The sequence below is a fragment of the Ixodes scapularis genome, unplaced genomic scaffold (assembly GCF_016920785.2).
Source record: "Ixodes scapularis isolate PalLabHiFi unplaced genomic scaffold, ASM1692078v2 PGA_scaffold8__174_contigs__length_109621045, whole genome shotgun sequence".
In the NCBI taxonomy this organism is placed as follows: Eukaryota; Metazoa; Arthropoda; class Arachnida; order Ixodida; family Ixodidae; genus Ixodes; species Ixodes scapularis.
This window is the reverse complement of record NW_024609883.1, coordinates 29939502-29961379: the sequence shown is the minus strand read 5'-3', so window position 1 is coordinate 29961379 and position 21878 is coordinate 29939502. Positions and strand designations below refer to the sequence as shown.

Genomic DNA, 21878 nt, shown 5'->3' with positions numbered 1-21878 from the left:
GTTAGTATGCCTATGCTGCTTTTCAGAATCTTTAGAACACTACCTACGGTGCAGTACCAAATCTCAAAGGCATTATATTTTAGAGTATGTCGACCTACCTAAAAAAAAAATGAAGCTTATGGGTTTAGCTAGACTAGAAAGGTGAGGAAAACCTAGAGAGACCTGCATGTACAGTGCGGAGTGCCCCTTCTTTCCAGACTAGTTATCACACTTATCCCATACCGGAGTCAATGCACAGTCAACTCGAGGCAAAGCAGATGACGGAGAAGCCTTGAGAACTTTATTTATATGCCCCCTGGTAAGAATAGAACGACACTCAAACGATGGCTTTTCCATCATGTGGAATTGTGAAGGACGCGATTGAAGGCGTTGTAGGATGACTCCAGGTCGAAAATCAGCTGGCGGACCTGGCTCTCGTTCAGCTCGTCCGACGCAGCCATTGAAGACATTGTCTGCAACCTGCAAGAGTAATTCACATAACTTGTTGGAAAGTCGCAAGCAGCTTCTTCACGGTTTCGTGACTCAACGTTACCACTCGCCTCGCTGCATTTTAGACAGCTGCGATTATTTGAAAATGGCCAAAGCAAAACAAGACCAACTCAAGTCCAACTGCTGGTGGAGTGTTTGTGGTTTCCACGAATGAAACGGCGGCAGTAGAATGTAGACTGCAGCTCCCTCCGATGGAGGCATAGCGGGTAGAACACGTCCCTGACTACCGTAAAAGATCGAAAGTGTGCCCATGTCACACAGTAATGGCTCACCCCCTACTTCTGAAAAATTTAATATCTTGTCAAACTACATATCAAACGCCACTTCCTTATTTTAGACGGGTTCAAAACTGTGTGGAAGAGACATCAAGCGTCTAGTCGCTGTGGGCGGTCGCTATCCTGCAACCGGCAGGGGTGAAGCAGAATGGAGACAAGGGGTGCAGAGTCAAAAGGAGGGAGATAGTGAGAGATGGGCTGCTCTTTTGTTCGAACCTAGAAGAGTCATTCGAAGACTTCAGCGAAAAAGACTACTAGACAATGCGTAATAGACCATTTTAGAATTTTTCTCAATAAACTATTTACCGCGAGGGGCACTTTTTCTTCGTCAAAGGTAGCACGGACATTCTGTTTTTACGCGTTGGCATGATGAATAGCTCGGTAAATGAAGGCCATTTTTAAATCAGTGGTGTGACAAGCAAGGGCCCGCCCGACTGAACGCACCTGCTGCAACGTTGCTCTCGAACATAGCAAGCACCCCCCCCCCCCCCGTTTTCCATGATTATCTCCCAATTTCGAGCGGGCATCGAATTGGCATTTTTCCGTAGTCTGTTTACCGCGTCCTCGAATGCAGTCTCCCAATCTCTACGCAATTACGGCGCAGAAGTGCCAGGCTGTTGCGTGCCACGATCCTGGTGATGGCACAGCAGCAGGATGCTGCAGGTGACTTTCCAGCTTGCTAGTCGACGGAAGCTTTGGCAGCAAACAGTTGGGAAGCAGCGACGACAGCGACACTCCCTCACGCTTCCTGCCGGAACTTCTACAACCAACTGCCAGGACCACGACGGCGGTTGATATGAGATGCGGGCTTGTACGACGTCCTCAATTGCCTCTCTCGACGCACGGGTGATGTGGAACCCTAAACGCATGCCATTCGAGGATGCGTTCCAAGCAGTGTAGCGGAAGGCACCCACCATTCGTCCACCTTTGCCTTGCCCTCGAAGTCTGCGGGGATGAGGCTGAGCCGGTTCATGGTCTCGCTCAACTCTCGCAGGTCGGGGTGCAACTGCGCACAAAATGCGAGGGCTCGTACCAGGGGTCATGCGGAGCTCACGGATCTCACACACATTCTTCCGACTCTCCACGCAGGCACTTCTGACGTACAAGTTTCAAAGCTGTTGCCTTATATGGGAACCTCTCCACATGCCCTGCTTGCTCGTGTCAGTCTGACCGCATAATGTCGCAATGTCACGTGATGTCAATTTAACTGCTCAATTTATATCACAGTTTTAAGGCATGGTGCCTTAGCGAATAAATCATTGCAGCGTCACATGAAGCCACAAAGTCGTGTGCCGTCAACTGTCGCAAACGTAACATTGCAGTATCCCCGCTAAATCTAGCGGGGAAATATATCTGCACACCGTACAATCCCATATGGACACCCTTCCCCCGAGAAATCGCCCATCCTGTTTTTTTTAGCTGAATATCATTAACAAAAAAATTCTGAAACGCTGCTGGACACTACGTAATGTCCGATGGGAACTGCCTAAACCACACAATCTTCAATACCAGTATTTGTGACAAGTGAGTTTGTAGTGGGTGGTTCCTGCATGTTTATAGCACCGAGACACAAGAGTCTGCGATCTGCAGAATCCGTCCCCATGACATGAGAGTTCACGGCAAGAGCTAAAGTGCACAAAGCCAGAGATTCGCCGGTCTTTGCTAAAAAGTTTGTGTTAAACAAATGCCAATAGATGGTAACCCTATTACACCACTTGTGTTTTAGTTTTTGCTTCTGACACCAGATAATATTTTGTTTCATAATTTTATGCACTGAAAAACAAAAAAAAACGAGGAAATTTGCAGTTGTTTTTTTTAGCAAGAACATGATGTCCCGGCAGAGTACTATAGACCTGAGAACATCAACTTTTATTTCTTTTATCTGTTGTGGCTCCAAGTGTACCTTGGCCACTACAAAGTCACGGTATCCCAACAGCTCGAGAGCAGCTCTGCTTTGAAAACAAAAGCTGGATGACCCGTTTTTCTCAGAAATGATTACCTTCCAGGACAAAGGCAGGCCTCTCGCGAGATGCCTGAGGGCTGAGCAGATAACTCATTGGGAAGAGATAACTCCATTTTTGGTTTCTGAGAGAAGGCTTTAAAAAACCCACGAATGTTAATGTTCCGTACACACATTGAATTGCTCTGAGGGAAAATGCAATCGTTTGAAGGCAAGCCATGCTCCGTTTCAGCTTACAAAGAACTGCAGCGTGGACCCTGTGAGCCATCAAAGGCAATCTAGTCCCGTGCAAATGTCGTGCGACTTTCGGGAGGAGCGCAGTGACGTGCGGGAAGCACAGTCACGTGATATGTTCACAGCGCTGGACTGCCCAAAATGGCTCGTGGGGTCCGCTGTGGTCCATCGTACGGCGAATCGGAGTACACCCACAGCTCTCACGATGGTGCAACTCAGGAGAGGCAAGTGAAAGAGCAGTCCTCACCTCGTCCATGGACTTGATCTCCAGTCGTAACTTGTCAATGATGGTGATGAAGAGCTGCGAAGGGAGAGAGCGCCTGCTCAGTCAGGTCACGGCAGGCAGAGGAGGGAAAGACAAAAGCGGACGACGGCACATACCGAGACGATGTCGGCTATGCACTTGCTGGTGTTGCCCTTGTCGTCCTTGATGGTGATTGGCCGATCCTCGCGAATACGTTCCATGGCTGCAGGACAGTCCAGCTGAGGTAGAAAATGGACTAAATTTCGTTTTACCAGAATAATCCCACTGACCTTGATAACTCGGGGAACATGCATCTCTATTTAGGGATAGCCAAAAGAACGTGTCCTGCACTTGGCATTGTTGCAGTGAGGCAATACAAAGGCCCAGAGTATTTGTAATAGTACTAATTAGGGATATTGCAAGCTGTCGATGAACATCGGTTTGGGGAACCTTTAAACTTCTTGCAAAGTTGGACGAAGTTTGACTTAAAGGGACACTGACAGGGTATTTATGCTCGCCGAGGTTTTTAGTTGTACGTGACATATGATAGCTCAACTACCCAGAACAGAATTTGCGGCTCGAAATTCGGCTTCTTTCCACCCGAAAACCACCGATCAAGAACTGGCCTGTTCGAGTCTCGCTCACTCTCTTTTTCGCGGTCACGGGCCGTTTTCTAAGGTATCGATGCGACCACCAAATTTAATCAAAGTCGTGGGTCACTGAAGGCACACACTCAATATTAAAAATAGAAAAAAAATATGAAACCCATTTTTCGTGGCTTCTAAAAAGCTGTAAATACGTTGATTGAAAAAAAAAAAGTTCCACAGACAACCGGAAGCATTCTGTGCGTTCGTCGTTTCGCGTGACTCGCGGGGACAGCGATGGCAGCGGACGACGGGCGTGGGACCTCTATTTCAGAACTGTCGTTCGCGGTACCGGCGAATTCTGTCTACCGTTAAAATAGAAATTTGGGACTGATCAAAAGAATTGGTATTCATCCCGTACGACACGCCCGGCCACCAAGCCGATTTGCACGAAGACGTCGCCGAGCCGTCGCTCCCTTCTCGTGGCTGAAGACATCGCTCGCGCAAACGTCAAGCACGACGTGTCTACTTCGAGTTGAATATGCATGCGTACGATTTCTTTATTAGGTGCGAATGTCAAAAAAAGCGTGGTGCTTCCCGACTTCGACCCGGGAGTGCTTTTGCTAGAGAAAAATAGACAGCAAACTTTCCAACTTACAGTTTACCGGCTGAATTATTACCAAGGAAAGAGATCCACCAGAAAAGAGATGCCCCAGTAGCTGAGTGGGAAAGACGTCCGGTTCACACGCGGTAGGACCGGGTTCGATCCCCCGTGAAACTTTGTTATTTTTTTTTTCAAACATTTTTTGATGTTTACATAACTTTTTCTTTTTTCTTACAATCATCACTGAAGAAACAAACAAAAAAATAACAAACAAATGTTGTGGACGATACTTCGCTGAATTAAATAGTATGGGATTTCCGTTTTGACACCTGCGAACTCAATGTAATCACTTTCCACAAAATGCAAGGAGTATATAAATCAGGTAGCTTCTGCTTTCCGAGGTGCCCATATATGTTCTACAGGAATTTCAGCCAGCCATTGGTTCCGATCCCGTTGATCTTTCGGAAACTCTGTCGCACAATGCCACTTTTTTTCAGGTGCAGGACATGTGAGCCAGCTCTTCACGCAACATCTTGGGTGTATTCTTTTCGGAGCCGATCATGGAAATTCACCACGGGCACTCACTACTCATCTCCAACTCCTCAATGTACAAAACAACTCATCTTGGAGTACAGAACAACGAGCGGAACAAACATAACTGCAAACGAATCGCACGCCGCATGTCGTGTCGTCTGCTACAGAGAGGAAAAAAAAAACAAAAAACGCACGGTTGGGTGTAGCCACGTGACTTCCGCCACTCACTCTCTTCTCTCCACTTCTCCGACCTCCGTCGGGTTTCGGTTTCGAGCAGTTGCGTCTTTTGGCTTTATTAAAAAAATATGCTACTCTGTTGCAAAATATTAATTGGGTAATCCTCCGACACCATATTAAAGCGCCTGGCAAAAAATAAAAAAAAATTTTTTGGGAGGTGTCAGTGTCCCTTTAAGAACAGTGCTGCCCGGCTTCGACACAAAGATTTCTAACTTTGGGAAACCAAAGTACTTTATTTTTATATTTTATAAAATGGATATCAATGTTTACACAATTTAAAAGTGCAAATAGGTAATTTTAATGCTTTCGTTAGTTAGTAATGCGAACCAGTCAAGCAATACAACTAACAAATATTGCATGCTTCCTCTGGCAAGGCCCTTTTGCAAATCAATGCGGGTATTTCTCCCGGCGGTTGACTCACGCGCGAAAGATATTTTTTGGTCACATGACTGCTTTTGTGGGGACAAGGTACCCATAAAAAAATGCCACATCTACTATTTTTTGCTACGTTGCCAAGGCTAGCATTGCTTTCGCATCACGGAACCTCGGCACTGCTGCGAGAGCCTGTGGCTTGGTCTTGCGTCTCGTTCCCACACACTGTTGTACGAAGGAGACGCCAAACGAAGTGACGCATTTGCGCTAGTAGCTTTTACAGCGCTAGACCACTGTGGAAGCTGTGCCAGCCTCGACTCTGCAGCACAAAATAGTCGACGCCGAGAGAGGAAAATGGCTCCCATAATTCCGTCCTCGCATCAATAATTAAAGTGTGCTTTTGCGCGCAGACTTAAAACGTAAGTGAAATGAATTCCATTTGTGTACTTTAAACCCTTGCCTATTAATTGTTTTTCTTCAAGGAACATACAGCAACATTTTATTTTAAACGGGCAATTTGCATTAAAATAAGACAAAAACAGTTCCTCGACTTCCAGGTGCCATACCTTGATCTAAATCAAGACTTCTGGACCGAGTCCCACTGACGTGTAGACACCAAAGTTGATGGAATACTTGCAGGATTTACATTATTTTCATCACTCCTATCACTGCCCATCAAACTATTGCCGATTCCTAAAAATAGGAAAGGCCGAGGAATTTGTTGCCACATATGCTTGGACATTTATCCAGTCTTGGGCAGTAAATAGTTACTAGTAATGTATAACCTGTAACTAGTTACTTTTTTCAGTAACTTGTGGCTGTAACTCATTACTGCTTAGTGAAAAAAAACTTCTCTAACTGTAACAGTGCTACTATTTTTTTAAAGTAACTGTAAAAAGTAATGTCGTTAGAGTTACTTAATTCCAAGTTTCATGTGCAAAACTATTGCAAACAAGACCACCAAATCGTTGTGTAACTCGTGAGAGAGTCCTAAGTCCTGGTACGGTAAGGGCAAAGCAAAATCTGCTGAAGAAAATGTCTGGAGCAGGAGGGGAAAAAAAAAAAAATATAAAGAAACTAAATTTTGGATGACCCTGCCTGGCCAAGCTAGTCCCGCCAACTGGGAGAATAGGGACGTTTGTGTTCGTACCAGCCGTACATGGCACATCGCCCGCAGCGCACACAGATGTAACAATGCACCGCATCTCTAAAGAGTTCTTTTCTTTGCCTGGCAAAGGGAGTAAGTGCTTTTTGTGGAAGACAGTTTTTGGTGATTGTCGCCCAAAACGCCCGCAGGCTTACGGAACAACCGACTTTCTGAACCTCGTCCTCTTGCCGCCAAGCATACGTTTCCTTTCCCTCCAATTTCAATCAACCAACTCCCAGATGCACTCTTGCGAAATCTCGACTTCAGACCCATTTTCTCTCCCTTCCTTTCTTTTTTTTCACAACCAAATTACCAGCCTTGCCTCCCGTCACCCACTTCTTGTCCCTTCCCGGGCCACATCACTTGAGAAAGAGCATTCGCTCGAAACGTCCGTGTCGTTCTGCTTGTTTGTGTGTTTTCTTGAAATTGAAAAACCGCCCTTAGCCAGGACCAGGGGCACTTGGCATCAGTCGATTTATAGATGTTCATGTCCTTGGCTTTCCGGGTGGTTTCTTCCATTTCAAGTAGTGAGATGGAGGAGCACACGCAGTGGTCGTTTGTACCTCGATCGGTGCTTATTTTGACAGAGGAAGTTTACGCAACATTGTTCTCCAAGTTTTCAAAAGAAGCTTCGTGTTTCATGAAAGATTGTGGGCACACGGCGGTGTCTCATTTTGCATAGCTGAGGTGGCGAAGTCTGTTCACGTAGACGATCGGCAGAGTGCTGAGGGATCTATTTATGCTTTCTAGCATCGATTGAATGTGCCACGATTCAATGAAAAGTCTCTGTCTGGGATTGGTCTGAATGGCGAGGATACTGGTGTTGGCAAAGTCAATCCTGTGGTCCTTGATGCCGCAGTGCTCAGCTACGGTGCTGCGTTCATGGTCGAACTTGACAACGTCGTTCTTATGCTGGCGGATCCTCTCCTGAAAGTTCTTTGTTTCACTGCTCGGTCTCTGAAGAAGAGACCCAGCAGCTCTTGAAATGTAGGGTTCTGCCTTTAAACAAGGATTTGGTTGGTGTAACTGAAAGTTCCTTTTGAATGTTTTCTAATGTTTTTTTCGCAATGTAAGGACAAAGTAACTTCGTTACTTTAGCAAAGTAACTGCAACAAGTCACTCTTTCAATTTTGTAACTAACTGGAACAGGGTTACTTTTTTTGCCTGAGTAACTGTAACTGCAACATTTTTACATTTAGCAGTAATGTGTCCATGACTGCGTTAATCACTTAAAAAAAAATGAAAGACGTTTACAACTCCTTGTAATGCCGAATTAGAGTGCAGCTCTTGAGGAGGAGGAGGGGAAGGTACAGAGGGGACAGTGTGCACCTAAGAGCTGAGCTCTAAAAGAATGTTTTGTATCACTTTGTCGGCTAAAGTGGACCTCCGTGTCAAAGCCACGTGGCTTTAGCGTGAACGCTCGCAAGCAACTTTTTTTTTCTTGGCTGAATAGAGTGCTCTCTTTCTGTCAAACAGCAAAACAAACGAGCAAACTGCCGAAGGTAAATAGAGCAACAGGGTTGGTTTTGCCCTCTGCCAGAGAGCGTGCTAAACAAGTGCCGAAATCAAAATGTGAGTCACACTCGTGGTCGGGCTTTATGGTTTGTGATGGGTGACAGTCGTTATTAGTAGGCAAGGGGTTAAAGGCCGACGACCAGACTCCAGATTCTGCAAGGCAGAAGATCCTCCTCACCCTGGGAGAGGAGGAACCAGGCAACAGTGGACAGGATAGAAGCGGGGAGAGGAAAAAGCCAGGAAAGAGCGAACTGGTCGAGTTAAAGGGGCACTGACAGGTCAAAATCATGTTTTCTCTTATTATCCGGAACGATGAAAAAAGATGCCTGGACATTGCCTCCCAAAATTTGAAACTTGGGAACTCGGTATTTGTGAAGTAAATAAAAAATTTCCAAAAGCCAAATGCCCAAAAGCGTCGTGTTCGCCCGCGTCCCACAATCAACCTTTACGTGAGCGACGTGACTGGTCACGTCGCGCCTGTTCTACGTGGAAGGTTGCCCTGGAGGAGTCGCAACCGAAACTACAGTACACAGACACCAAACCCAGTTGTTTTAACCGTTCGCTGATTTCCTTTTCAAAATCTGAGAGGTCATCGGGCACCTGAAAAGAGAACTTTGTCTGATTCCCCGGCTCACCGATCATCCTTGGTGCTATGTGTGTCATGCGCCGCCATGTTTTCCGAGGGAGCATTAAAAGCCAGGAGGCGACATCACTCGAGACTCGGATTTTTGTTATCGCAAAAAGAACAACCGTAGAGCGATCGCAACAGCGTTAAAAACCACGTTTCACAAATGGCGTTGTTAAATATTATAAAAATGTTGCTTACAAAGCTTGTAAATTTCATAATCGATTAAGGCACAAATAAAAGGAAGCGAGGAGGTAAGAAAAATGCCCCCCCCCACCCCCCCCCAAAATAAGCGCGCAAGCAAATTTTTTTTTTTTTTTGCATTGCATTTTTTTTTGCATGTCTATTACAATTTGCATTGTTTAGACAACAAACATAAATAGTACAACCTTTGGAGTGTCAGTGCCCCTTTAAGAGTAGCATGTGAAGTTATTTTAGGGAAAGATTGTGTTAGGCGAGAATCAAAGAAAACGGTCAAGGATTATGTCTGCTGAGCGGAACTGGCTGGAACGCTAAGTGCTTCCTGCCCTCCGAGCCGGCCACATGACAAGAAAATCCCCCTTGCGGGTATTTTAGTTGCTGGGAGAGATACCCGCATTCATAAGCAAACCGCCCCAAGTTTTCACATTTTCGTGCATGCGCACAATTGTTGAACTTTAGTCGACCTTCGCATTAGAAGTTAAAGGCGGCCGAAATTCGTCCGACACAAACCTCGGCAGGTTCTTGCCATCACAAGTATAATGCCCGTAGTTATGCCTCAATAGATGGCTCAGGGTCGTTACAACAGTGCCCAAACTAGAAAAACACTTTACTTGGGGGCAGGGATGATGGCAACTCGGGAAAAATTTGAGTGCGTATTGTGAAGCTACTGGGTAAAATGATTTTAGAATCCATAATAATTGTCACCAGGATCACACAACTCCTCACAAATGCTTGCGAGAGGAGGGCCGCAAATTGCAACCATAAAGAAAATTTTTTAACGTCTCTGTAGTTACAGGCTCAATGAAATCTGATCTACACAAAACTAACAGTATTTTGTGGTCATGCTTCGTCTGGTAGCTAATGGGGAGCCTCCTTTCAAAGCAAACATAGAGGCAATGAACCGAAACTTGCCCCTACCCTTCGATCGTCTCTTATAAATACTTATTGTTTGCGGCAGCTTGGCAATGTATGTTAAAGCAATCATTCTCTAATGACATTTGAGCTTCTGCCCCTTTTATGTATTACCTTATTAGTGGTTCGAGCTACTTGGACAACAAGTAATAGCCACAAAGTATTACAGGGTGTCTAGCAAATTATTATTTTGAAATTCCTTGACTTTTCCAGGTTTTCCCTGAGAATTTCAAGTGCCTGACCATTGTGGGGGCAGTTAAATATATAACACCATTTCCACACAAGGCATTGAGCACTGTGAGGATCATTTTGCACGAGCTTAATCCAACTTGCATATTCCAAAATATGCGGGTTTGTCTAGTCTGGATTAAACGAGCACTTTCTGGCCGCCGACATCGTCAGTGAAGAGATCACTTCCGAAAACATGATGAAAACACGACGCTCGACCACACACTTCAATAACCGAATGGCAGCATGGCTGCCAGGTGCACACTTTCAGATACTTTCGGTTTAAGGCTTGGATTGGGGTCTGCGGCTTTCCAATTTGTCACTAAACCTAGTAGCTCTATCTGGATCTGGCCTAGTGTCGAGCCCTCAATCCAATCCAAAACTTGGACTGGATTTGTTAGTTGTTCCCTTTGCATCGGGTAGCACACTCTACATCGAGTGAGCAGAGCCCACGCTCTGCTCTAAGCAGAATTTATTGCCTATATTTTGGCCCCTAAGTCTTGCAAGTCTTTGCTCAGGGCACTCGATGGCGTTTCCGGCTCATTTTCCCTGACTGGGCTCGCTTTTTGACAATATCCCTGACATTTCGCAGATTTTTCCAGGTAATTAAAATTTCCCTGACAATTCCCGATTGCTAGACACCCTGTATTAGGGCATCATATTTTAACTTGAACAGGCCGAAACAGCTTTATGTCCAGTGGCAATGCAGTCTGTTGAAGGTGTGCTACCAGTGGCGTCATCAGTAAGCCTTTTGTGATCGGCAGTATCGGCAAGTGTCGTCAGAATTTTTTTTCATCAATGCTAAATAATCTGTATTACTCCGTAAATCACTGTTATTCCTTAAAAAAATCATGTTTTTGTTGAGCGAAAAAAATGTGTTCAAACGTGCAGAAAGGAGAAAAAAAAACACGACACACTCACTTCCAAGTGGGGGAATCAGCCACACCAGCCTGCACCTCATTCGGAAACCAGGATGTCGGTGCTAATCGGGGCGTGTGTGCAAAGCTTATTTCTGCGATTTGAACCTGCAGTTCTTGGCGTGTGTCATGTGCTGTTCCCACCACTCAGAACGCCACAGGGGCCAAGAGCTTGTCAAATAGACTATCCCGGCTTTGTTTCTCTTTTTTGTTTTCCTTGGCCCCATTATTAAATGTAATGGGAAATGAAAATCATTATTATTATTACTGCACATGTGCCTGCACTTATATTGAAGCTCTCGGGTGAAGCCACAAACTATCCAGCTCATTTTGATCGGTGCCATCGAGCAAAATAAGGGTGAGCACATACCCGGAACTTCTTCATGAAGGCTTCCACAGAGGAGAACTCGTCACTCTGAATCTGTTTGAAGGCAGACTTGTACTGGACCAGAAGCTTGGAGCATGCGGCCGTGTACCTGCCAAGCAGCCGGCCATTAGCGTTTGCAGCAGATACTCGCAAGATGGCGGGACTTACTCCTTGGGCGTGACGCAATCCTTAATGTACGCCTTCTCCAGGCATTGCAGGGTGTTGATGACAGCGTACAGGTCTGCCATGTTGTCGTACCTGGATGAGCAGGGACCAGAGTGCGTTGTACTGAATTTTATCATCTTTAACGTAGTTCAGAGCAACACCAGTGTGGAGTGCTATTCGTGACTAATGAGTGAGCACAAGCCTGAGGTGTACTGTACAGCTATTGTAGGGTGTATTCACGTGCAACTTGCGAGCGGTACACTTTGAGTACACTGCAATCTTCCTGTCCGTGGTAGCAGACGATGGCAGACGCACAGCCACACGGGCCTTACTCAATGACATGGCCACACTACGCCACGAATCTTCCTCTGTTTCAGGTGACCCCATGCATGAAAATGGTGTCGCACTCGAAAAAGAAAATTGGCGACAGCAGGCACTGCAGACCCCTGGTTTTGGCAAACCCTGGTAGTCCAAACAGAGAAGCGTGAAAAGGCTCGGTCAATCTCCGTGAGGAGGCAATGCGAATGCCTTGCGATCACAATCAATGTAGAAAACCTCGATGAAGATTTCAATGAGTTATGCATGTTTAAGGAACTTTGTCTCGCATCAGCCTCGGCACGGTTTGCTTGTGTCCGACATTATTTTGATTTAACAATTCGCTTCAGCGAGCTAGGCCTACTCATGGCCAAAGTTTCATTGTGACGAACAAGATGCCCGAGAGACTGGAATGAAAGTTCCTTACCGCAGAAGTGGCGGAAAATCAGCATAGAAAGAAATCACCGTTTACGAGCACACATTTCTTTGCCTCGCAGCAATATCGAAGCTTATCACTGCCGTCAGCTGCCACTGCGAAAAATCGAATGCATTGCATTCTCTCCTTTGGCTCTTTTTATTGATTCAACGTTACGGAGGTACTGCAGCAAATTTGTTTGATGACTACAGTCCTGAGTGGGCAACCACAAACATCTCGGATACGCACACGCGTTCGACAGACCCGACCTAAACAAAAGCCAACTACGCCAACACCTACTTGAGGCAAAGTGCCTCGAACATACCGACGTACTCGCTACTTGTTGCAATCTTTGTCAGGGTTATCTCTGTCGATGCAAGTGAGTCATCTGCGTTGCCTCCTCACGGAGAGCGACCGGGCCTTTATGCACGTGTGTTTGGACCCTCGGGATTTGGAAAAACCAGGAGTCTTCAAGGCCTGCCCTTCAGTTTTCTTTTCCAAGTGCGTGCTCGGTCCTCGTGTGACAGCCGACTCATGAGCAACATGGTTTTCGTGCGTGGTATCACCTGAATCGGAGAAAGACTTGCTGCATAGTGTGGCTCGTGCGGGTGCTGCCGTCTACTATCACAAACACAAAGATTACAATGTACCCAGAGTGCACCGCTCGCTAGCCGCACGTGAATACAGCCGATACCCCCCCATAGCCAACATTAATACCGTAAAATATTGAGCATCTACTCATTATACAATAAGTGCACAACCCTCAATTTTGTAACATTCGAAAAATACACAGAGGACAAATTGTTGACCTAAGAAGCACCCATCCCCTAGTTTAACACGATTATCTAAAAGTCTTTAGTGGGAGCTTGCTGAGGATTTTATGGTAAATTAGCTCGGATACGAAACTGCCCATTGATGCTGCTTGCACAAGCAGTTCCCAACCTCTCCTCCCGTCGTTCGAAGTACCACCGTTTCTGGGGGACGGCTGCTATGGCAACTGCAGTGTACTCTGTGGAATGCGTATGTTCCCAAGGACAGCATCTAGATGGCATTTCACCGTATTCTATGGAATACACAGCTTTGAAACGAAAATCTAGATGGTGCTTCCAGCGACAAGAGCCGGTGTACTGAAGGGAGTGAGGGGAGTACCCCTCTATGGGAGTTCCACATCTCAGGTAATCTAGTTGGTCATGATGTTTAATACCCGAGACTGGGTGAAGGAAAAAAGAAAGGACACTATGAAGTCAAAGAAAAAACCTCAGGAGAAGACGTCTCAACTTGAGACGTCGTCGCCTGTGCCCTTTTCTTCGGACTCTGGTTTTAAACATCATGATTAACTATCGCAAGCTCGCCTGCACACTCAGTGTCTTTTCAGTAATCTAGTTAGATTAACACAGCTAGCACTGACCTCACTTGGTCAGACACAATGGGGGAAAGGGCGTGTGAGAGCCTGAGATATGCTTCTTACTACCAGAAAGAAGGGCGGACTGACGACACATGCAAGCCATGTACATTAAACTTGCTCTTGTCAAGAACTATTCTTACAGCCCCGAGCTCGCAAAAGAATGCTAGTGCTGTCATGCACGTTGCAATCAATCGCGATTTCCCGTTTGTGGCGAACGTTGGTCCCGCAGTTGTTGCCGAGGAGTTTTGCAACACCGCAATTCCTAGCGTAAAGCATGTACTAAGCAAACTCACCCATGGGTTCACGATCATGTTGACTCCCTCGGTAATACGGCGAATGCAGCGAGATCGCACGTCCCTATCGCCGGTTTTTTTTTTCGCCAGTGGATCGCATCAGCCAAAGCGGCTAAAGATTGCACTCACTTCTCGCGTTCCCTGGACGTCCTGTGGAGTCGAACCTCTTCGTACAGCTCGGGTCTGTTGTCTGAAAGCCAGGGTGGAGATTGGAGATACGGTCAAGAGGACTTGGGCTCAAAGACTCGCAGACCAACAACAACACATCTACGCACCTTGGCTGTTCCCATGGGACGGCACCAAACCCGCGAACGATGCCATCGTAGGAGCGCTCGGAAAAGGGCACCCGTACGAATACCCGGCCGATTCTTCCTTGAGCGTTCGCCCTGACACAACCACAACACCCGTTGATGTGCTCACGTAAAGCCACTGCGCGTAAAACCGTAAAACCACTCGCCAAACGAAACCTACTGAAGCCCAGAGGCCCAAACACAGCGACACAGCCCCACGGCCCCACAGCGAGCAACAGCAAGGATCACGATGACGTCATTGAGCTTGTTGACGTCAACAGAGCGCTTCCGGTTCCGGTTCCCAAGGGCAACGATCGCAACGCCAAAAAAAAATGGCGAGGTGTCGCCACTCGGACTCGGTGTCTCTACGACACCTGTTTTGAACCTCGAAGCATTTACGCGTGAAGCTGCCATTAGTTCGGCATTCATGAGTGCCTTGACGCTGGACGCCCGAGAGGTGAGTTGTTTCGATCGGGTCACGTGAAGGGGCACCGGAAAAGGCAGTCGCCTTGTGGCTCTGCCTCCGCAACTAGCATCCAAGTCGGGCCGACGCTTATCTCGCCGACACCGTGTCCGCTTGCGACGGGCGCACCTCTTTTTCTTTTATTTGTTTTTTTTTTGTCTACTTGTTCCCCTCTCCCCCTTTTTGTTTGCGAACCAAACAGAGCCGGCGATGGATTTATTTGACGCGCCCCCGTACACAGTTGCGGCAAGAGGGGCGTATGCACTTCAGGCTCCAAACTTTGTTTATTTGTTGTTATGTTCGCACTAAGGCACCACTCGAATAACGGTTAGGGCGGAAGAGGGCCGTGCTATTCGTAGCTTCCACCGTGAAAAATGAGCCGGCATGTAATAATAGGATTAGGTGCCCCGCTAACCATGTTACGACCTATACCTTTTAGCTGTAACACGCGATCTGTGGCCTCCCTCTGCTGCCAGCCCACACAGCAGGTGCTGGCCTCTGGCACTTTGTTGACTGGAACACGCAGTGTGTGACACCTCTGGAGTGCTTGCCATCTGGTGTTGACGGTCCCCACCCTTGCGTGTTGACTGTGAAACCCAGACATTACTTGGGAACAGTGAGCTCCAACTCCCCAGCTGACACATATCTGCCCACATAATGCACGCAAACCAAAGCACTTTCTCTATCCTGATGCCAATGGTTGCTTGCAACAACTCTTTAGTTTAGTCGTGGTTAAGCTCTTCCCAGCCCCATGGATGCAATCTGTTTGTCTTCAAAAGGCTATTGGGACGGACAGTCTTTGAGCCTGCGTGTAGCAGCTTGCATCATCTGCCCCTGGAAACAGATCATTGTGAAGGACACCACACTTTAGCCACTTGGCAGATTCTCAACAAATCTTAGAAAGTGGCTGAAATGTTTGACCTGGCCAGCAAATTTGTGAAGTTTCACAGATTAGTTAGGACAGCTTTTTAGGTGACATAGGGGAAACGGAAAATACAAGTTCCCACCTGGGGGTGAGCCTGTTGACATAAACATTGTAAATAGAAATGTACAAGGAATAAATTGCTCTGCTGTCACGATACCGGGAAAGTGCATTTAGTCGCGTGCACAGAGAGGCAGGTGTGAGCATACCCAGAAACTCGTCCACGCACACATTCAGAGGCAGTTAAGCAAGCATGTAGTATTGGGTTTGGGGAACAGTAAACAACGTTTGCTGTTCTGAACATTCAAACTCCGCCCATATGTATTGCTAGCAGTTGGGACCAGAAGGCAAAGTTTCAGAACTTGCTCTTGCCCGGGTGAAGTTGTCAGCGAAGAAATTATCAATGAGGAAAGGAAGCTCTTTTTGGTAGGAGATGCTACTGATCTCTATGTATTCAAGGGCTCTGTTGGCTGATAGTTCCTCATTAAAAATTTCTAAACATCGCCTATAACATTTTAATCGGATAACGGCAAGCTTTGAAACTTTGGCATTTGGTATCAATTGCGAACACTACATTTGGATGTGGACTGAGCATTTGGTGAGCATTAGTTGACTTCTGCGGTGAGAAAAGCCTGGTTCTCTTCTCTCCCAAACACCCAGTGCAATGCACTTACTTGCATACATATTTGAACTCTACGAATAAAAAGACATGGCAGATATTTCCAAGAAGCGAAAGTATGCAGGCAAGCTGGTTTGGAAACATCATAATCTAAGCCTCGAGACAAATTATATTATTTTATTTCTCCATGTCTTAGGGTTTAGATCAGGGGTGGCCAGGCTGAACCGGCCGAAGAGCCGCATACAAAACCATGAAACTTTCAAGAGCCGGGGTAGGGGGGGCTGATTTTTTTTCAGAGGAATAAACAAAACTCAAACCACCTTCAATCTATCCGAGTCAAAAGCAGTCCAACTGTACATAAGGCAGCAGTAGCACAAGGCTACCAAACCGCAACCTGTCTTTCGATTTAAAACGCGTTCCATTTCTCTTTTGGGGAAGTGCTCGTGTGACCGGGAGGGAGGCGAAAAAGTGTGTGTGTGTGTGTGTGTGTGCGCGTGCGCGCAAGGGGGGGGGGTGTAGATGAGGGAGTTGCGAGCTGTATTTTAACACGTGAAGAGCTGCATGCGGCTCGCGAGCCACAGCTTGGCCACCCCTGGTTTGGTGCCATATTTTCCAGGCTATAGTCCGCAAAAGCAAATTTAGGGTAGAAAATAAAAGCTTTTGCTTATATAGGGCACATGCCGTGCACAGTGCGCACCTGGTGCTTAGTCGACACAAAAATCTTCTCATACAAGCACACCTTGAAAAATGTCGGCTTTCTTAGCTCACAAAGAAGCTTGTGTTATACATAAATCATCATTAACATGCTCTTTCATTCACAAAATCCGTTACGTCTCGTCATAATGAGCAATATTGAAAAACAAAATTCCTGTATAGTCCGCACAGCCTAAATTGTCATCTTTTAATCATCTATAATCTGCGGACTGTACTCCAAAAAATATGGTACATACTTAATTCGGTTTTATTGATTATACTGGTGGACATAACATACCGTAAAATACCAGGGAAGAGCCCGCCCCACTTTCACTGAAAACGGTAAAGACCAAGATGGCAGCCAATAAAGAGCTTCGAAGGCAGGGTTAACGGAATCGGAGAAAGCACTTTTAATTTTCTCACGATATCCCCGTCATCGCCACTGGCCGCCGCAATGGGATGAATATTTTCGGCTGATGCCGGCACTTTGGCGGGGGTGAGCGCATAAATTATAATTTGCAGTATTCCCAAGTTTGGGAAAATGTTAATTGTGGGCACTTGTTCAAAGTGGGCGCTTCCGTAGTATTTTACCGTAAAAGAGTGAATTTATAAACGCATTGTAATACTATAAATATGACGAAAATTATTTTCGTCCTTCTTGTTCAGCTTGCTTGCACCTTTGCATTAACTGGATTTTCATCATAACTACAAATATGGCAGGAAATTGAATGAACACAAGATACAAATTTACGCAATCTATGCCAAATCACTCGGGAGAACAAGCGTGCGTGAATGGAGGGAGTAATGCCCTCCATTCACATACTCATGTGAGGAATGTGAGTTTGTGGCATTACTCGATCTGGCAAAGGGCAATTTCAGTTTGGGACGTTAAGCACAGCAAAATATGATTGGCTCATTAAATACATTTTGGTCATTTCAGCATAGCCGTTAATCTTAGCCTGAGAAAGGAAGGTGAAGGGTTCTGCATAATGTATTGTATGAAAATATGTTTCGTGAAATTTTGCTCGACCGCACTCGGAAATTGAAACTCGGGCTGCGGTTGGCTCTGTGCAAACTGACATGCATAAACATCTTTATTATGCACATTTTGCTTTGACGTAAGCATTGCCGTCGCATGACTACTACAAAACTAATGTGTTGGCTGCGCCACTCATCTCCTTCAGAATTAGTGGACTCCCCGAACTCGGCACATGAAAATTTCTGGTTGTCAACTAATAAAGGCTAATTTTATTTTGTTAGTCAAATTGTTACAGTGGGTTGCAGCCTTGTTTCCTTAATAAGTCACATCCTTCTGTAAAGTCAATGGATATAGCGTCAATTTGTGAAAATATGTTTGAGATTGCTATAAATGCTGGTTAGCAACTCAAAAAGCTGTATTGTACGCAACCGGTTCTCAGGAAAAGTATACTGGTCAGAATGTAGCACATTCTTGCCTGGCCGTTGCCCCTTTGCGTTTAAGAAACCAGGAAAAATGTTTAAGCAACATGCTCTCCTGCTTACTTGGAATGGGGAGCGTGCTGGTTAGGGTAATGTAAATAAAGGGAAGAACATCAAAGACAAGGACGGACAAGACGGGAAACGTCTTGCCTGTGCTTGTATTTTATGTTATTCCCTTTATTTATAATACTGTCCTCCTTCTATCTATGTTCTGATATTTCCTTGGGAGCCACATTCCGAAATAAAGCATCCCCAATACTAAATGCAGATTTTTCCCCGATAAATGCAGATTTTTGTTCGACACTAAAAAACAAAAAAATCTCTGAGGAAAAAAAAAATCCCCCAAAACTCCTAAGCTTGAAGAAATATAAACCCGGCATGTACTTAGGTACTTATTTTTCCCTAGTAACTGGAATAACTTTCTACAGTATATTCTGTTGATAAACTGTCCACGGGAATTAGCAAATGTAATTTAAAATTGATGTAATCTAGCACGTGTTGTTTTTCTCTTTCTCGTCACAGGGAGTGATAACTAGCGTTGACTATTTGCATATATTTTTTGTACTATCGAAGTCTAGTGTGTGTCAATTATAGTTTTGCCTTTACTGCTTTTATAAAGTTATTCTACGAGTAATGGGCGGTATACTTTTTGTTGTTTTTTTGCTTTCTTTCATATACTTTTATGTGAACTCGTATATTTCGTGCTATCTTGTGCCCTGTACCGCCCCTGTTAGGGGCGAACAGTATTCATACGTAAATATTCAAACGCAAAACCCTAATTGTGACAAAGGTTTCTATGCATCCCTACTTACCCTTTTGTCTTAATGTGTACTGTGCAAAGGTTCTCAGCACTGCGCACATGTTGGGGCGTGTTGCAGGAGAGCATGGAGCTTTCACCGTACCTGGACGACGTTCTTCCCCATGGGATGGCAGCAGACCTCAAGTTGCTCATGGCAGAAATGAGTGAGCACGCTATTTCGTGTCTCCTATCAACATTAAAATGTTTTGCCTTTGGTTTTCTTTTAAGGAAAAAAAAATGTTTTATTGTTCAGGGGGGCTGCAGTATTTTATTAGAAACTATGAGGCACATAGGTAATCTTGATTTATTAAACTGTTTTAGTCAATTGGTAGACATACATTTCTAAAATGTGGGCATTTATTGGAGCACTAGTTATGTCCCAGGTGACATCTGTCAAGTATGCCTGCCGTGCTCCATATCCTCGGGCGTATTAAACGCATGTGACAATAACGAGCTATGTTATGTAATGTGAGTTATATTGTTATGTTTTGCAAATGGAAGCCCATTTTTATCAAACTTAAAAGGTGGCATTCTAGTGATGACCTTGACAAAACTGCACTGCTTAAACAACCTATAGAGCAAAATATACTATCCGAGTGTTCAGCGTGGTTCCTGAAAAGATTCCTGTAAAGTTCTGTACGAATTATGCTTGCTCTTGGACTGAGCTCACTTAGAAACTACGTTCAGCATTTTTAGTTTCCTTTGTGGGCACATTCTTACGAAAGGTGTAGTTTAATGACCAACTTTTGACAGGAGGGGAAAAAATAAGTTTTACTTCTTACCTTTTTTTTTTCTGCCTGCCTGGTGGCCTCTTAGCACTTGTGCGAGAAGAAAGTAGAAAGCCAAGGAGGAAAAGAAAGGCAGTTTCTGCCAGGCAGAAACTCCTTTTATGAATTGACCTTTTAGGCAGTTGCCAACCAAAGGAAAGGGTGTGATCACGAGGCAGAAGCACACCACTCTTTCTCTCGACTCGTCGGGTTGAAAGGGGTGTTTGCCACAGGGCTTTTCTCACTGATTCGCGTGCCCTCCAGGACACCCCCTGACGTGACCCTCTTAGCATCGTAAACAAATCGCAGCGGTAGTTTTAAGTTGGTAGAAACAACTTGTCAATATTTTGCCAAGGGACCTCCGCAGAAAGTTATATTCCAAGAGAGTCAGTTTCAAAACCTTAACAGGCGGCATCACAGCAAGGCAGTCACTTTCACAAACGCCATGAGCCAACAGAGCTTGCCTCTTAGCGACTCAAATTTATTTTTCCAAAAGCTGGGAAGATGTTCTCGGTGTATCTGTCAAAGGAAAGCAATGTGTTTCTTCTGTCAGTCCGAGGAAGGTTTAAGTTTATTCGTCAGAGCACTGCAACCACACATACGGTGCACGATGGGAATGGGAAATCAAAATGAGTGCGTTTATTGGCCGGTTTATTGTGGCCGCTTCCGCTCTCAATGCAATGCAGCACGTCTTTAGATGTCCTCTAAGAATCTTCTCATTTTACGGACGGGTAATTTTAAGTGTTTTAATTTTACATTATGTGTGGGGAACAGAAATGGGAAGTGATTAGGTCGAAGATATTTTTTGGAATCCTCGGCATCCGTGGGCAATGGTTTGGGAATGAATGTATATAAAATTTCTCGAAGCAATATTTGTACAATTTTTTAGACTTTTGCCCTCCCTATCATTGTTTGTCTATTCAAGCTTCCGTTGCGAACAGCGCATGTTGCAACCGCCTCCTAAGGCCACATTTTTTCTTGTTTCCCCAGAAAACCAAAACCTGGACGTCATTCGCTTTGCCTCATACCGTACGGCCTGCAAGCTCCGCTTCATCCAGAAGAGGACGCAATGTGAGTAGAAAACGCACTGAATGAACGGATGAATGACGGTGGCCATTCTTTCAGTATTGGGCAGTAGCTTGCGCCACCTAGCCTACAGAATTTACACCACTGTGTTAACACAACGTCGCCAGTTGTGGAATATCTTCGTTGGCAGAACTGTCTCATCAGTTTTCTCTTTTATGATTGAGCACAAAACAAAATAGGCTGGAGACTAATTGTGAGCTACCTGCAAACTAGGGATATGGGTCATTTTATGCCAAATGTCCCTGCCATTGCGCTCGACTATTTTTGATTTTTAAAACAAAATTCATGACCTTTTACCCTAAGGTCTTTAACCTTTTCCTAACATATTTCAGCCGAGAAGTTTTTGTTTATGGAGTGAGCGTTGGTTATAATTTTCAAAAATGTGTGTGAAACTCGGCATCATTCAATAATTATGTAAAAATCCGTTTTCTTTTTTCTAGACACTTCACAATTTATTTTTAGAAATTCAAACACATTTTAGCTTCCTATGTTGGGATGATTATGCAAATATTTGTTTCAAATATTTTTTTTTTTAATTTCAACAAAATAAAAAAGCTGAGTACTTTTCTAAATTTTTGGTTTGATTATTGCCTTGCACCTGACAATTATAAATTTCTTATATAGATGTACTGGATGTAGACTACAAATACATTTTTTTTTAAGCTGTGCAACAAAATATATTGCAAAAAAAAAATTTGAAAGTTGGGAAAAAGTTTGTTTTGCTGCCTAAAGAGCCGTTTATT

At 45.0% G+C, this 21878-nt stretch overlaps 2 protein-coding genes across 2 annotated transcripts in view; one reads left to right on the top strand and one right to left on the bottom strand.

The window, feature by feature from the left end:
- Positions 1-233: 233 nt before the first annotated feature.
- Positions 234-14650, bottom strand: LOC115324547 (vacuolar protein sorting-associated protein 28 homolog). Its single transcript, XM_029985194.4, has 8 exons — positions 14314-14650; positions 14168-14228; positions 11614-11703; positions 11449-11554; positions 3340-3441; positions 3206-3259; positions 1679-1770; positions 234-459 (listed from the first exon to the last, which is right to left on the bottom strand). Exons 1-8 carry the CDS (start codon positions 14357-14359, stop codon positions 336-338), a joined length of 675 nt encoding a protein of 224 aa, XP_029841054.1. The 5' UTR covers positions 14360-14650; the 3' UTR covers positions 234-335.
- The window catches only part of LOC8030729 (dystrobrevin beta), a 66098-nt gene continuing 58870 nt past the window's right edge, over positions 14651-21878 (top strand). The window contains exons 1-3 of the mRNA XM_029985193.4: positions 14651-14785; positions 19362-19446; positions 21040-21120. Of these exons, the coding sequence (XP_029841053.1) occupies positions 14756-14785; positions 19362-19446; positions 21040-21120 (196 nt within the window). The 5' untranslated portion in view covers positions 14651-14755. The remainder of the gene's footprint in view (positions 14786-19361; positions 19447-21039; positions 21121-21878) is intronic.